This window comes from Ornithodoros turicata, chromosome 3 (assembly GCF_037126465.1).
Source record: "Ornithodoros turicata isolate Travis chromosome 3, ASM3712646v1, whole genome shotgun sequence".
NCBI classification, from domain to species: domain Eukaryota; kingdom Metazoa; phylum Arthropoda; class Arachnida; order Ixodida; family Argasidae; genus Ornithodoros; species Ornithodoros turicata.
Window position 1 is genome coordinate 89,668,280 of NC_088203.1, and position 15,840 is coordinate 89,684,119.

Consider the following 15,840-nt stretch of genomic DNA (forward strand, 5'->3'; position numbering starts at 1 on the left):
TGTCCACATCCCAGCAGAATTCAGAGCTTGGAACTATGGGAATAATTCACGTTGCACATGCGACAGAAAACAAAACAAAAATTGTTGCAGATTATCCCGGAGCGTAGGAATTAACGTCATTAACAAATTCAATTAACAAATGTAATATCCCAAATGAGTGCAACGAACCTCCCTAAGCAATAAAATTTTGTGCAGACGAAAACCACACGGCCGGCTGGTTCTTCTTACTTGCTGGTTGTTGCTAACAACGATTGCATAATTTCCTCAAGTTGCTTGCATAACTTCAACTCTGGTTTAAATAATTAGCAGCTTCCAACATCGACACAGCATGCACACATTTTATGACGCAGAGGTATACGCTGTTCAAGGAGGAAGCCAACTGACACGCCTTCAGCAGTTTAATCGTACATACATACACACGCACACATACATGCCACCCTCACCACAACTCACTAAGTGGGCATTACATGCACTGGGACGATAGTTTTACCTACCACCAAAAATTTAGGCCACTACAGTCATTGCTTCCTAAAACCTGGAGCCACGTCGTCATGTCTGTCTTTCCATAATTTCGTAGACTGTCCATTTATAATGATGTGCGTCAAGAAGGGACACTGCCTTCACTGGACCAGCAGGGGACATCGCACGGTGAAAGTCACCTCTCCTCCAGCGAGGGCTTACCATTCCGTTACAGGCAACGTTACAAGAAGACAGTCTTCCGACTTGGTCATTGTATGTAATCAATCAGCAAAGCAAATTAACCGGCAACCACTCTGGCTCCACTTGACATCTCCGATTGTGCAGAAATTAGGAGCACCGTAAAAAAGAAATGAGAGCCAGAGAGTTAAGTGACAAAAATTAGTTCCTGCACATTGCAAAAAAAGAAAATGGAGGTCAGGGAGTTATGGAGTGTCCGGCTGTTCCGTGCGGGCCCTCTTCCTGGTGGTGGTTGCTTCCTCTTCGTGAGATGTCCTCGACGCGTCGCGCTTCTTCGCGTTGCACTGTTGGATGATACTCGGGGTTAGAGACATAGGAAGCATGCAGGTGCAACACTGTATTGTGTATGTGTGTATATATGTGTATTGTGCAGGTGCAAACTCTATATTTAATACAGTGCCAAAAAAGAAAAACAAATGAAAAGAACAGGCATTACTTCTCGTCCCATAGCATGCGTTATCCTGTACCACCCACCTCCTACTAGATTATAACAACCATTACAACAACTGGCAACCCGTATGAACAGCCCGTCGGCACAATCTGCTAGGAGCGCTCCTCATCAGCCCGCGAGACCTACATTGTGATTGGACGATGAAAATTTGAATTCTGAATGCGCAGAAGCGGACGTACGAATACCGTAGCAGACGACAGCAACAGCTCCTACGGAAACGCGTAGAATGATGATGATAATCAACTTTGGAAGGAATCATCGCCTGTGGGACATCCACCGCTTGTACAAAAATAAAATACTAAAGTAAGCTGAAGTAAAAAGTATTGCCGAAATTGAGGAAACCATAACAGATGATGAGTAGGATGAAAGGATGAGTAGCACCACCGCTAGCTTCCAAATGTGGTCATTATAATCTAGTAAGTTGTGGTACCTCCATGTCGACACAAATGTTTCATCACCAGGACCCTGACAAACGTACACGTGTGGGCCTTTCGGTTAAATCCACTATATACTCCCTCCTGTATCGTTTCCCCAAAATTTTGTGCAAAAATTTGTCAGTAAATTGTGCATAAATTTGTGTTAAAAAAATGTCAATGTCTAAAAAAAATATTGTGAAAAATATCTGTGAAAAATGTCACTGCTGCAAATTCCAGTCTCGTAACCCATCCACATACTGATAAGCCTAGACATGACAAGCCCAGTTTGCGGAAGTACGCGCTTAATCGCATGCAATATACCGTAAAACCCTAATTGTTCACGTGCCTCTAATTTTTGCAAATTTTAAGAGCCCATGAAAATTTTGAGAAAAACATTTGGTACTTCGAAAACAACGACACAATCGCAAGCTTTATTCTCAAACACGGTTGCTTGTTAGCATTTGAACTGCTTCACAGTAATACGTGTAATACCACCTTCATTAAATATAGTATAATAGCAATCAGCCATGACAGCCATCAGTAAGACAGCCATGAACTTTCACACCTAAATTTCTCTAAATTTAGTAGCCGCGAATATGTACCTTGTGCCCGATTCACGAAAAATTTGTGTTATTGGGGCAAGGCCATCCGACAGCATCACCAAAAGTAACAACGGACAGGGCAGCAGGCTTATCAGTTAAATTTTCATTGTTTGCCGATGATTCAGTGAACCATACTAACAGTACAAATGGAGAAGACGAGAGAAAATTAAATAACTGTTCGGACAATTGAACATTAACCGAGCTTCAATACAGTCGAACCTCGTTAAAGCGAACATGCCTACTACAAAATATAGGTTATTGCAAAGTTTCATTGCAGTTCAGCTAGTCGCGCTTTATTCCTATGGCGATTCTGTTGTCATAGAGAACTAAGTCTCCCCTGTGTCAATGTCATTATCGGATAATGTATGTAAGTAACTCAGCTGGATCACCTAATGCCACTGGCCTTTTGATTAGATTGATTAGTGTTAGGGTTTAACCCGATTCTTCCCCGAATTGAAGGGTGCCTCTTTAGGGTGAAACCAAATTTTTACCCGGCAAATTGCCCTCAGTGAGACGGCTGTAGGAATGCACTCCAACTTCTTTTGGAGAAAATTCAGTTACATCACCATTTGTACCAAATCAGTACAGTTTGTTTGAGTGACTCAGCCCGATTTCTCCCAGAATTTAGAATACTGGAAGTACTCTCACCTGAATTCACATGAATTTAGAGCACCTGTTTATTTACCTCATTTTTATCCCCCGAATTTAGAGAAAAATATTTCCCGAAAACTTCAGGCTCTACCTTTCGATGGTCGTGATATGCAGAAAACGATACCCCTTCCCCATAAGCTTTACGGGGGATTAGCTTTCACAGCTAAAACAGAGCGAGGGTGACCGTGATAAACTTGGGATGACTGTATTGGATGCGCGTTGCCACACTTGCCCCGTACTCCATCGCTAGTGTGGCCCGTGTGTTACCCGCAATGCTCTTCCTGTCCACGTGGTCTTGGTCTACCACTGGATCTACACAGCAACGTCTCAAAAACGAAAAGCTTCAGGCTTGGACGGAAAAAATGATATTCTACGGTACGTCTACAGTGGCATGAACAAGATGAATGTCGGCGAGAAGTATGGAATCTCTACAAAGATCCTGAAAGTCAAAGAGAACATCGACAGCAACTTTCACAGGCTTTCAAGCAAACCATTCAGCAATGCTTGTACCCTTCACTCTCTTAATGAAAAAATCATCGGGGGTTTTCACTGTTCATAACAGTGGTGAACCTAGCAAGTTGGTATGAATTAGGGCTGTGCAAATAGCGATTTTGGGGTTTGAATCGAATAGTAAAATCTTTGAATAGTAGCAAATCGAACAATGTCGAATACCACACACAAATGCGTGGTTATTGCTGAATAGTAAGCAAGGGTCTGCATTGAAACCAGATGCTCAGTTGTAGTTTGTGAGACCCTGACCGCAAACTATGTCCTGGCTAGCTTCTCTACACCAGGAACCTCAAACTTGACATCACTTGTAAGGGCAAAAGTTTGCACACCCCCTTTAAATGTTACCTTTAATTTGTGTTTCACATATTTCATTGACAAATACGTTTGTGCTAGAATTGTCCTAAAATTTGTAACTCGGGATAGGATCTAGTACCCAGACATAACGTAGCTGACCATGTGATGACCGTTTCTACGGTGTCATAGCTGGTCCAGCTGAACCTCGAAATAATTAAAGCAACTTAAACTTCATTGCCAACATTTCCTAAAATATTTATCAAAAGTGGCAATTTTCAGTGATCCCTCAAGTCGCACTTTTAAACCATGCCTGCAAATCGGCAGCACTGGAAGAAGTGTAAACTAGGCTTCACCTGACAAGCAGAGACATGCGGCGAAGCCAACTTGCAGGATATATTCAAATCTGAACATGCAAAATGTAAAGTAAGCTTCACCTAATACTCAGAGGCATGGGGTGAAGCCACCTTGCAGGATATTAGTTGAGTCGCAGAAATGCAAAGTAGGCTTCGCCCAACGCTCAGATGCATGAGATGAAGCCAGCTTGCAGAATTTCGAATATATTCGAGTTATTCGATAAAATGTTATTCGGTTCGAATACGAATAGCGCGGTACCGTTATTCGGTACAAATATCGAATATTTCGAATATTTGCACAGCCCCAGTATGAATGCATCGAGGTAAACTAGCACAGTGTTTGTCCTCTCCCGCCTCTCCTCGTTTGCACTGCTATAGTCAGTGACAACTTAAGTCCTACAATTGAGACCGCCCACTCATCCGTGGAAGGCTCCTGCGATTGGCTACCAGCCTTTGCACGACGACCCTGCTTCGCGACGTAGTGCCGACACTCTCTCTCCCCCAGTCCCCACTTGGCCGTGCCGCACTACATTTGCACGCGCGGAGCGATTCTTGTGTGGGGGCGGGCTCAAGTGTATGACTTACATTGTCACTGACTATAGTTTATCTCGATGTTTACACTCTTCCTCGGCCACAAGGCGGAAGACTTTACTGCCAGCAGTGGCTGGCTACGGAGATTGAACTCTCGCCATGTGACCACTGCACAAGCACAACCAGACTCAAAACCGTTGAACAACTACACCGAGAGTATGACGAAGGTGACACTTATGACGTAGATGAACCCTGTGTTTCTTTGTGTTTTTTTTATTCCGTGTTAGCGCCAGCATATAGACATGGACAGATGGAGAGAGGACAGCAGGAAGGAGTGGGGGACAGGGGGGATGAACCCTGTGTGCTTTAAAAGTTGCTTTTGCAACATTCCCTTGCAATGACCATGCAGAAAAATTGAGAAAGTTTTAGGTCGAGCTCGAGGATAATCCACATGTGAAGCGTTCCTAGGGTTCCTTTTGGCCTATCAGTGTCATACAGGCCGACTGTTTTCAACGTATCTATCAAAAATGATTCCCTAGCATCTTTGTCACATGTGAACCTGAATCTACTTTTGAGTACGTACAGGGAAGCTAAAGTAGATGTTAAAGGACGTATTATGCCCCAAAATTGTATGTCGATACTGCCACTTGGTCCGTTTCTCTGGGAATAAATCGTGGAAATTAAAAAACACCCCTCTCTAACATTTCCAATCGGCTATACCCGTGTTTCAGCTCCTTCCGTCAGATGGCGAAACAGTCAAACGCCAGCGTTGCAGACGACTTCGCACAGCAGTCCTCTGCATCCAGTTCCACTTTTTCACTTGGTTTCGGTATCCTCTGCAATGCCGCGTTTGACCGTTTCGCCATCTGACGGAAAGAGCTGAATACAGGTATAGCCGATTATTAGTCAATGTAACGTGTGGGGCGTAATACGTCCTCTAGCATCTACTTTAGCTTCCCGACACAGGACTGCTACTATTTGTTTCATTTCCATTACAAACCCCAAAGTTCGTCTTGGCGAACCCTGTACAATTTAATATGGTCAAAGTGTGTCCTGGAATGTGAAAATGTTCAGAAACAGTTCTGGGGAGTTTGGCCGGTGTGTCCGTTCTGTGGCCGTCAAGGTGACCACTCATTAAATCGGCACTTGCCTTTTTGTCCCACTGTTGGTGAAGGTAACGCAGAAGAATGTTTGTTTTCTCTGTGGTGATTACTGCAAGCAGACCAGCAAAAAGATATTACTCGTAAACACAAATTTTCAGCACTGCACTCACGCAACACACTCATCTATCACCATGACAATAACCTCATGCATAGGGTTCCGACCTTTTCGGGTTGAATGTCTTATCAGATTCTGGAGGGGAGGGGGAAATCAGGTGCCATTTTGAAATGTAATTTGGAGTGAAACCAGGCATTATTGATGCATTCGGGGTGTTATCAGGTTATTACTTTTCTTTCTGTTTAGTAAGCAGCCGACAGTTAAAGTGCATATATGTTTCTCATTTGTTTCTTTTTTTTTCGTCTGTCTTTTTAGCCTTTAAAGGATTTGTGTTAAAAAAAGCTACGAGAGGAGCATAAATGTTGTTTTTGCAGTTTTGAGTTCGCACTTGAGTTCAGCAGCCGGGCTGACACCCTCTTGAAGAAAGTGTTTAACTACAAGATGACTTTTTACCTAAAATTCCTTAAACTTTTTAATTAGGGGATTTCGGACAAAAGTGAGATAGCAGATTGAGAGGCTATCCTGGTTGCGAGCCATTTCACGTTTAAAAAATCCTGACACACACACACACGCGTCAGAATATCCCTCCCCGAATTCTGATATGCAAGTGAGTCGAAACCGAAATGACGAAACAAGGAACGCAATGGGTAGCCCTCTGACATGAGTCAGAGGGCTACGTGGTTTGGAGGGATGGAGATGATTGGAAAAGGTGCCTCTCAGCTGGTCAGATAAACCGCTTTCCAGCCAAGACAAGCCTCCGCTCCTCAAGTGCACTTTTTCGGTTTTTCAGCTCATTCGTATACCGAAATTCAGTGATGGATATTTCACAGCACGCACTCTTTCTTTCTTGTTTTTTCTAAAGACAGAATGAATTCCAGCAAGGATTGTCTCCTGTTCTATTACGTCGGTTTCTGCCCACAATTCCCCAATTAAAGAGCTAATTAATGAATTTCAGGTAATTAGTCATCTTTTAGTTTTACATACTCTCTTCCATAGGATGTCCACCTGGCTGTAGAACTCAACTGCAAAAACAACATCTATGCTGCCCTCACAGCCTTTTTTATAAAAATCGAGGAAATGCTAAAACAAAAACACCCTGTATTGGTGAAACATGCACGCGTTGCAAATTACAGTGACGATCACCACACGTTGCAGCAACAAGTGTGTTTCACCTAGTCCATTGTTGCATTTCAACAATATTACATCAAACACAATTTACAGATTGCTAATCAGTAGCGCACATGATATGCGACACAATGCGATGCATGATTAGAATTCAGGGAGAAACCAGGTTTAACCCGAACTGGTCATGATCCGGTTCGGGAGGGAATAATCGGACGGAATCCGGTTTAACTCGAAAAGGCCGCACCCTATTTACGCACCACTTCCAGCCTATACCGCGAAAACTCGCGGCTCATCACAAACAACAATGCGAACTAAGAATGGAAGGGAGGTAAAGGATGGAAGGTACACTTTGCCACAAAAAACGTATCCACAAAGTTGCGGGATCGGTTCCACAACCTTGGAATCAATAGAGTCAATGGGATCAATCACACTACCAACTAAAGCTGATGTTTTGTGATACAAATCACACATGCAGGAAGACATCCTAGTGCAAAAAACAAGGAAGGCTCCCATGGCAGTGACTTCGAACTACTGATTAGTTCAATGACATCAAAACAAACACAGTGGCTTTGGTATTCTGGCACAAAAAGTTTGGTTCTGTTGATTAGATATGTAATAAAAAGTGCGTCACCCACCTTGGTCAGAAGGGTGATCATTTGTTGGAAGATATACCGAGGGCCTCCTCACCTGATGAGTGATTGGAATTATTTTTTTGTGTACACAAGAGGATGCTTGCTTACCGTCGTCCTGCACGTAGAATCTGCTTGGAATCGTGTGAAATTGCTCTCGTTGTAGGATGGAAGCCCTTTCAGAAATTCTGCAGCAGACTTGATGATAACCAATAACGTCACGTCAGGTCATTTCAACAGGTACTACGCGCAATTACACATGTATGAGTACAACGTTTCGCGTAGCTATGAGTTAATCGAAGGCACAATACTCGTGCAGGCAATTATGCCTTGGAAAGTGCGAACGAGTATCATCTTGAACCCCTTCTAGAGCAACCGACAAAGCGCCCCGCTGAAATCCTACCTGTCATACGCTGTGAATTACGTACTTTGCAACAGAAACAGTATTGCTGGTAAATAAGCATTGACTTGAACTCACCATACTGGTTAATCAACGTAGTTTCCTATTTTTCACTTTGTGGAAGACAAGAACTTAACGTAAAGACGAGGTCAATTTTATGACGTCAACGCCTGTCTGAGGGGTCTCAGGCAAACGCTTTCCATGCAAAGCCCCTACGCAGGCCTCAAAACAGCTGATACTGTGGCCCGTGGCTATTCGAGCCGTTTTACTGAGGGCCAGTTGATCGAAAATCGCGAAAGCAACACTAAGATTTATTAGCTAAAATCTTTATCACTCCCACATAGACACAGCGAGATGCACATTACGCAACGACGCGTACGCACACATGCTCGTATCTTTTGCCCGTGTTCTAGGGGAGCTCAAGAATCGTCCGCGACGCCAGCTAGTTCCATACAGTAAAAGTTAGTAATCGTGAGAAAGTCAGGCCATTTGAAGTACAATACAAATAATTTTGATAGGCGTTTGCACAGTTTTCATGAAACAGATAGAGAGTAGACTAGGCAGCTTTTTTCTTTCTTCCCATGCGTGCTATGCGGCCGGCGGCGGCATTCAGCGGAGACCGGCGGCATGCTCACAACAGCCGCGCTTTTCAAACTTTTTAAATTACATTTTTGGGAAAGTAACCATGAGCCTCACAATGGCGTTGATTTCAGTTTCTTTCGTCAGTGGTATCAGTGGGTAACACACGCGAGACTATGGTGGCTAGATGACCATAGCGAGACTGCCTATTGGCGAAAGCGTGCCTGAAAAGCAAACGAGTTGGTGCCATACATCCATTAAAAAATATCCGAGAGTGGAAACAATACCCTGTTCGTGTGCATCTCTATCCCAATATTCTTCCTGTTTTATTCTTTTTTTTAACGTGGATCTTACCAAGCGGTAGAGATGCGAAGCCCCGGGAAAAAAACGGAAATTTTTGTGGAAAAAAAACTGTTTTTCTTTTCGTTTTTTTTCCTCGTCTCCGGAAAAATTGCCCAAAATTTCCAGGTGACAAAATTCAAAGATGTAAATGTTCGTGCCTTTGATGCGTTCCAACCCGCCAACAGTGCCTTAGGTGCCTCTAATCCGCCAACAAGTATCCATCAACTTAGAGCTCCATCTGGCCGCTCCAAGCTACCGCCATCGCGTTCACATAATGTCGGAGTTCTGCTTGGAGTGGACGGGTTGTTCTAATTAGAGTTTCTAAATAATGACTCTAGTTCTAATTACCTATCGCTGAGTAGACAGCAGTCTCATGGAATGCTCTGCTCTACAATTATGCCTACAGGACTCAAGCTTCTAGCTCATTGTGTGGTGTGGTTTGGCCGGCATTGCTTCGACTCGGCAGTAACCATGCTTGCTTCCAATTTTTCCAATATTTCGGAAAAAAAAAACACGAAAGAAACGGGATTTTTTTTTCGAGATTCAAAATTTCTGGAAATTTTGCATCTCTGCCAAGAGATTGGGCCAAACATGGAACTTGCGTGGCTGTCCGACCTTGCCTTGCAGGGCAAGTGCTTGGCCAACAGCTTGTTTCTAATTGGCACGGATCTATACCCTGATCAATGACTTACCAAATATCGGCCGGCCTGCAGCTGCATTGTGCCAAGCTTGTGCCAAGTTACACTAAAATGTAACATAATTTGTCTAGTCCTTTCACCAAGGAATAATACCCAAAAGGACAGGTGTGCACTGTAAAAATGTTTTTTTCGGCAAATACTTATATTTTTGCGCAAGCCTTCACGTGTACATTTTTTTTATATTAAGTGTACTACGGCAGCACAATAAAGGGAACCAACAATAAGAAGCTACATCAGTGCGAATGTACAGGGTTCGCCAAGATAAACTTCGAGGTTTGTAACGAAGATAAAACAAATAAGAACAGTGTCGGAAAGCTAAAGTAGACGTTAGAGGACGTATTATGTCCCCAAATTTTATGTCCATAATGCCATCTAGTCTGTTACTCTGCGGATACATCGTGAAAATTAAAAAACCACCGCTGCCTAATCGGCTGTACTTGTGTTCCAGCTACTTTCCTCAGATAGCGACACGGTCGAATGCGGCGTCGCGGAGAACTATTCTGCATTCAGTTCCACATGTTCGATGTCGTCTGCAACGTCGCGCTCGACCGCTTCGCCATCCGACGGAAAGGAGCTGAACCACAGTTTGTGTTCCAGCTCCTTTCCGTCAGATGGCGAAGCGGTCGAGTGCGACGTCGCAGACGACATCGAACATGTGGAACTGAATGCAGACTTTGTATGCAAATTTGTCGTAAATTATGGATCCTATACATTGCTTTCATGCCACAAACAACGAAAAAAAAATTCACATATTTCAGTGTTTCTACTGCATCCTTCGAAGAATTTTAGTGTACAGTTGCATGCATAGTTTTTAGTGCATATTTATCCATGCTCTACTTATCAGTAATATCTGCTTTGGCCACCACCTCTCCTCGTACAGAGTGACATATCCACGCTCGTAATCACATGGGCCTCCGGTACCGTGGACTTCCACTGAACGAGACAGCGGACAGCCTGGCAAAGATATCCCTGTCTTGTCGGATAATTGAAGTGTTAGCTGCACAGGCAGAAATTATTCGAGCAAGATATATAGGCTGCTCCAGGAGCGCTACTCGTCCTGGTTAGGAACACCTGTCCTTCCCCTGGCAGCCGGATTGCTGTGACTCCCGGGGGACCGAGGTTTGTTTGATGCGCCTTTGGTGCCACGCCCCTCCACTCACTGTGGGCAGAATTGAAACAATAGAGCAGTGGGTCTAAGGCGGACTCACTACTTTAGAGAGTCTATGGAGAATTTTTGTTCGCAGGGTTCCCGTAAACCTCGCAAAATTTCTACACGAAACAGGCACAGGCGTGTTCTCCTCGAGTTTATCTAGGGAATGACATATTTTTGAATGCCTGACGCGACCCACTGATTTCTGGTGAATTAAGGTTTATTAAGTTTTCAATACATGGGGCCCTCCCTCTCTCTTCGAATCAGAAGCGATAACCCAATCATTCGTGCCAATGGTTGGCACAGAGCGTGCTGTGCGGTGAAGTTCAGTTTTTAGAATGTAGAGTAGCAGTCTGGGAATTGATTGCAATGAACAAATTCGACAAGTTTGCTGCAGTTTTTCAGATCCCTATGAATGAAAATAATGACTTTGTCGTTTGCTAGCATGTTCTGCACGCTGGTGCCGATAATATTACTTCCTTAGAGCGCGCGAGAAAAGCAAAGCGAAGAAAACAAGTTTGGGATGGTGCAGCCAACCCTCTTCGGAAGCGAACGTTAACTAGATCGCATGAGTCCACTTGAAACTTTTTTTCCTCCATGCAACCCTTTTGCCGTTCATCAAAGCGTTAAAAATTGGATTGATTTTATTGCTTTTTATTGCTGCTTCCGAGTTGCTTGAAAGTATTCTTTGTGGTGACCTAGGGTTCCGCGTTTTCGATGTTAATTTTTGGGCGGATTCGGCGTATGTTTTGCGATGTTTATTGATTTTCGCGAAATCTGGGTTTTTCGCGATGATTTTCCTTGCGTTTACATGGTTTACCCGACAGTTATCAGCGAAGAGCAATTACAATGTAATTTCAGTGCTGTGCACGTCGAACGCTGCTTGGTAGGAGGAATGGCCTGCTGAGCACGATAATATGTTAAGAACATGTCCAAATGTAAGAGCCTCTAAGAAACAGCTCCTACCTTAAACTAATTAGTCGAGTTCTATAAGTGGCTAGCCTGTGGCTTCCTGAAATTTATTCCTTAGGACATCAAATAGTAAACTTCGCAAATGGTCCTCTGAAAGCAACAACGTATACGTAAATATGTGCTCTTTGAGAATTTCGTGAACCAGGCTACAGCAGTTCTTCTTTGTCAAATTGTGTCTTATGCATGCATGTCACAAGATTTTTTGTTCCTCGATATACCACGGTTCACTGTTTTGTTCAAAGTACCGAGAAGTGATCCGGGTTTGAATCCGGGCGTCGGCTGTGCTGTCCGGGTGTTTTCCCTATCCGAATCCCTGCCTGGGTGTTTTCCGAATCCTTCAAAATGGGACCAATGCAACGCAAACACCATTTCTTTCATAAACACTTCAAGACAAGGTTCTACTAGATTTTCACCATTTTTCCTTCTCTTTGGATTTCAACCTCGTATCAAAAAACGAGATTCAGGTTGGTGTAAACGTTGACGACATGTCGCGACTTGAGAGCATTGAAATGCTACACGACATACGTGCAGAAGCACGCGGAAACCTAGAAAAAGCTCTATCCTCTCAGAAGAGACGCTACGACTACGGTCGAAACCCATTGCAGTTCTCTGCGAGTGATCTAGTTTGGATAGAGTCATTTTCAACTTTACCTTTTGATCCTATATAAGTGCAAGGACAAGGTATTCAGTGTTATATCCACTCATCCCCACGACATTTGTACTGTTCAAAGCCTGGATGAAGGAATAACAAAAACAGTTCATGTTACACAAATGAAACTCTTCAAGGATCAACCAGATTGGGACGCTAACATTTCCTTCCATGATATAGACAGTGCTCTTGGGTATTACTCAGATGGGGGGGCCTTAAAACAGATATAGTCGGCACATAATACAAGTATATAGTCGGCACATTTCCCTGTGAAGTTGGCTCACCCCTGCCATAGTCGTGATGTTGCACGCCTGAGCGTGGTCGACGGCAAGCACCTCCATCACCACCAGCACCAAAGTACTTTCTTTCATGAACATTGAGAATGTGTACATAAGGACTGCGGGGAGAAAGCGTGAAATGCAGCACTCTGACAATTCATTTAGTCCCATGCATTTAGTCCAGAAAGGAACTACGATTGTGGCAATGGATATAGTCCTTTGCGGTGCTAGTTTGTGATGCTACCATGCACTCGTCTTTTCCTAAGGTCTGGCATATGAAAGTCGTTGGCATATATCAAGTCAACTCTACGTAGAACATTTTAAATTTCTCCCACAGTCGGTAATTTCGGTAACTGCGAACCGTTATTTGAACCGGTCACCGAATTTTTTTAACGGTTCAGTTCCGGTTCAGCTCCAAGTCGCCGCCAATAGTTTCGGATCGGTTCACTCCCGGTTCGGCTAAAAACAACGGTTAATAAAGGTTTTCGGTTCAGGTTCGTGATCGGTTCGACTCTCTGAATAGAAATAACATAAACAACATAGTCCACGAAGCGTCTGTGCTTTAATTTTTCACGTGTTCCCTCGCATACTCACACACGCTGGCACTGCATCTCTGTGCCTCTTTCTCTGTGGCCACTGTCTGTATACGCACACACTCAGCATCCTTATCGACCACATAGCTAGGAAACTAGTCACGTTTAGCCAGTAATTTACTCCTGGCCCATCTCCCTTGGTTCATGACGTCCAGAGACGGAAGAAGAAGAAGAAATGCATTCCTCGTCTCACAGTTCGACCGAGCATTGGCCCGAGTGACGCTTTCGCCTCCTACCCTGGATAGGTCTGTCGTGACCACTTTCCTTCCCTCTCCCTCCCTTATTGCTTTTTCTTTCTCGCTAACAACAACAACAACTTTATTGCGAGATGATGACGATGCAAGATTGCAGGATCAAGAGCTCGACCATTGGTTGAGAGCGCTTTCTTGATCGGTTCTTGATCTCTATCGGTTGCGGGCACGATTCTCTGTTCTTCAAGCCTTCTTCACATAACGACCAATGACAGACGAGACACAAAGTAATCGAGGTCGTTTACTTTGACGAGAATAGGGCCCCAGAACAGAAGAGGAGCATTTCGGCGTTCGTTCTTTTCAACTAAAGGGAATAACCACATTAACAAAACATTTAACGAAATAACAAAATAACGAATGAACAATAACAAAATAACAAAACATTTATGCGCGCCTTCCACGTGATTTTAACTGTTAATCGACAATATTTCTTAGTCAGGTCTAATAATGCTCAAGACTGTTTTATTTTTATTTGTTAGCGTGGTTGTTTTTTGAAACTTAAGGAGCGCTCCGTACCGCTGTGGGAGCTCCAAAAATTGAAGCTGTGCAGCTTATACTTCTTCAGATATGCGGGCACCTACAGATCGTGCGTGGTTATCTACAGCATTCCGAGAGCTTTACGATTTCGAAGTATCCAAAGCATATACTCCGAGTAACGCAGTCACTCCAGTCAAGTGTTTATTAGCGTACGGCACTCGCTCCTGTGTGACGTTACGCTCGATTTACTAATTGGAGTTATAAGCATTATTAGTAGGTTCTACTTGTCCCCTTTCTATACCTTCCTTACGACTAATGCCGGTAAAACAAGCAATGCTTTGATTGCAGGAACGACTCAGTTGGCAGCCCTTTATTAGTTTCCGTATGTTTATATAGAGCTCTTCCTTTTATAAGCGGTGCTGTCTTGGTCGTGAACAATGCCAAGATGCATACTATATATTGGTCAACCCCATTTCCGCCGTTTTTTTTCCCTTTCGTCTAATAAATATATCCATGTATACATCCATATATCCAGCTATATATAGCCATGCGCATGCCTCGACTTATGTCCTTGCACTTGGCGTGCATGTGGGTATTTCGTAGATCTCAACAACACTTGTACCTGCCACAATCTGATGTCGTGGGTGAATGTGTTGTAATTATAAAAATTCAACGTGTACAACGAAACATCGAAATTGCATTTGTTTTCCTTTTGCGTGATGACTGCAGATTTACTAGGACGTCATTGGCTTCGACGTCAACGACGAGCGGTGAATTCCTTGTTAATGGGACTTATTTGGGCGAATTTGTGAAGTAATGCGCGCGTTCAAGGCACGCTGGACAAGAGGAGCGTTAAAGCCATGTTGCTTTGTGCCTGAACTCCAGAGACCTAGCAGCTTGTCGATGAGACACATTAGCGCCTTGGGTCGGTCTGGGGCGAATGGGGAGCAGAAACACCAGATGTGTATCCGACTAAACCGTTCATTATACGGTAGTTTCGATGCCCAGTAGGTCCGACTGGATCTTCAGACAAGTAGACTTTCTCATTGAAATTTTTAACACGTTATGTAGATGACGCACCCTGTATACAGTATAGGCATTTGAAGAAGCATGTGCAATGTCACTTTTATTTAAGGTCATTCAGGTTCGGTAAAGGCAATCTCTGGCGCATGACAAAGTACGTCAACCAAGCCATGGATTTTAGCCCCCAGATTTCACGAAATGGGACTACTACTACTACTATACGTCTGACTCGAATTCGGTACGCGAAAGGTTGCACCCGTGAAATTAAGGGGCTTTACAGTACACGTGAAAATAGCGATATATACTCTTGGTCACACACCAAGTGTGCAATAAACATTGCGCACGGTCTTAGCAACTTCGTCCGGCTCCGCTGGAATGGAGGGGAATTCCAGTTTAAAAAATGTACCGAGTGCAACGAACGGCGCACGTGGACTCGGTTCAAGGAAACTTGGTCATGGTCACCGGATGGTCGGTTTCCTTCCTTCCAGTAAAGTAACGCTTTCTGTGAGACGTCAACATTTACACGGTGTTTACGAAACACCTTCGTTATAATGACACGAGCGTAATTTAGTCAAAAATTTAAAGGGAAATTAGCCCTAAACCTATCGACCGATTGCGGCAACATCGCGCAAGATTCCGTCCAATCGATGCTGTGACAAACTTCGTGACTTCGAAAAAAAAGAAAAAAAGAAGTTATTGTAATAATTTCTTTTAGATTGGAACTTTCTGCCCCAAATCCTCTCCAAATGAATTTACTCCGCAACTCTTAATTCGTTTATTCATATTGTGGTAGTGTGCTTTGTAGGTAAATATAATTTCTGCGCGCGATCGCGAGGCCCCTCCAATCTACGATTCGGCATTTTTCGGGCAAAATCTAATTCCACGCGATGTCCGAGCGCAGAAGCATACAGTAGGCTGCACCATACGTGCT

General features: G+C 43.7%; 1 protein-coding gene across 1 annotated transcript; it reads right to left on the bottom strand.

The window, feature by feature from the left end:
* Window positions 1-380: 380 nt before the first annotated feature.
* LOC135388790 (DET1- and DDB1-associated protein 1-like) lies at window positions 381-8,300 on the bottom strand. Its single transcript, XM_064618590.1, has 5 exons — window positions 7,976-8,300; window positions 7,609-7,695; window positions 7,504-7,555; window positions 5,676-5,737; window positions 381-1,001 (listed from the first exon to the last, which is right to left on the bottom strand). Exons 1-5 carry the CDS (start codon window positions 7,976-7,978, stop codon window positions 903-905), a joined length of 303 nt encoding a protein of 100 aa, XP_064474660.1. The 5' UTR covers window positions 7,979-8,300; the 3' UTR covers window positions 381-902.
* Between the last annotated feature and the right edge of the window lie 7,540 nt (window positions 8,301-15,840).

Coding starts and splice junctions, on each gene's coding strand:
- LOC135388790 (XM_064618590.1), bottom strand. Junction 7,556..7,608: donor ATTCTACGTGCAGGACGACG/GTAAGCAAGCAT, acceptor ATCACTCATCAG/GTGAGGAGGCCCTCGGTATA. Junction 1,002..5,675: donor ACCAACAGTGGGACAAAAAG/GCAAGTGCCGAT, acceptor ATCATCCAACAG/TGCAACGCGAAGAAGCGCGA.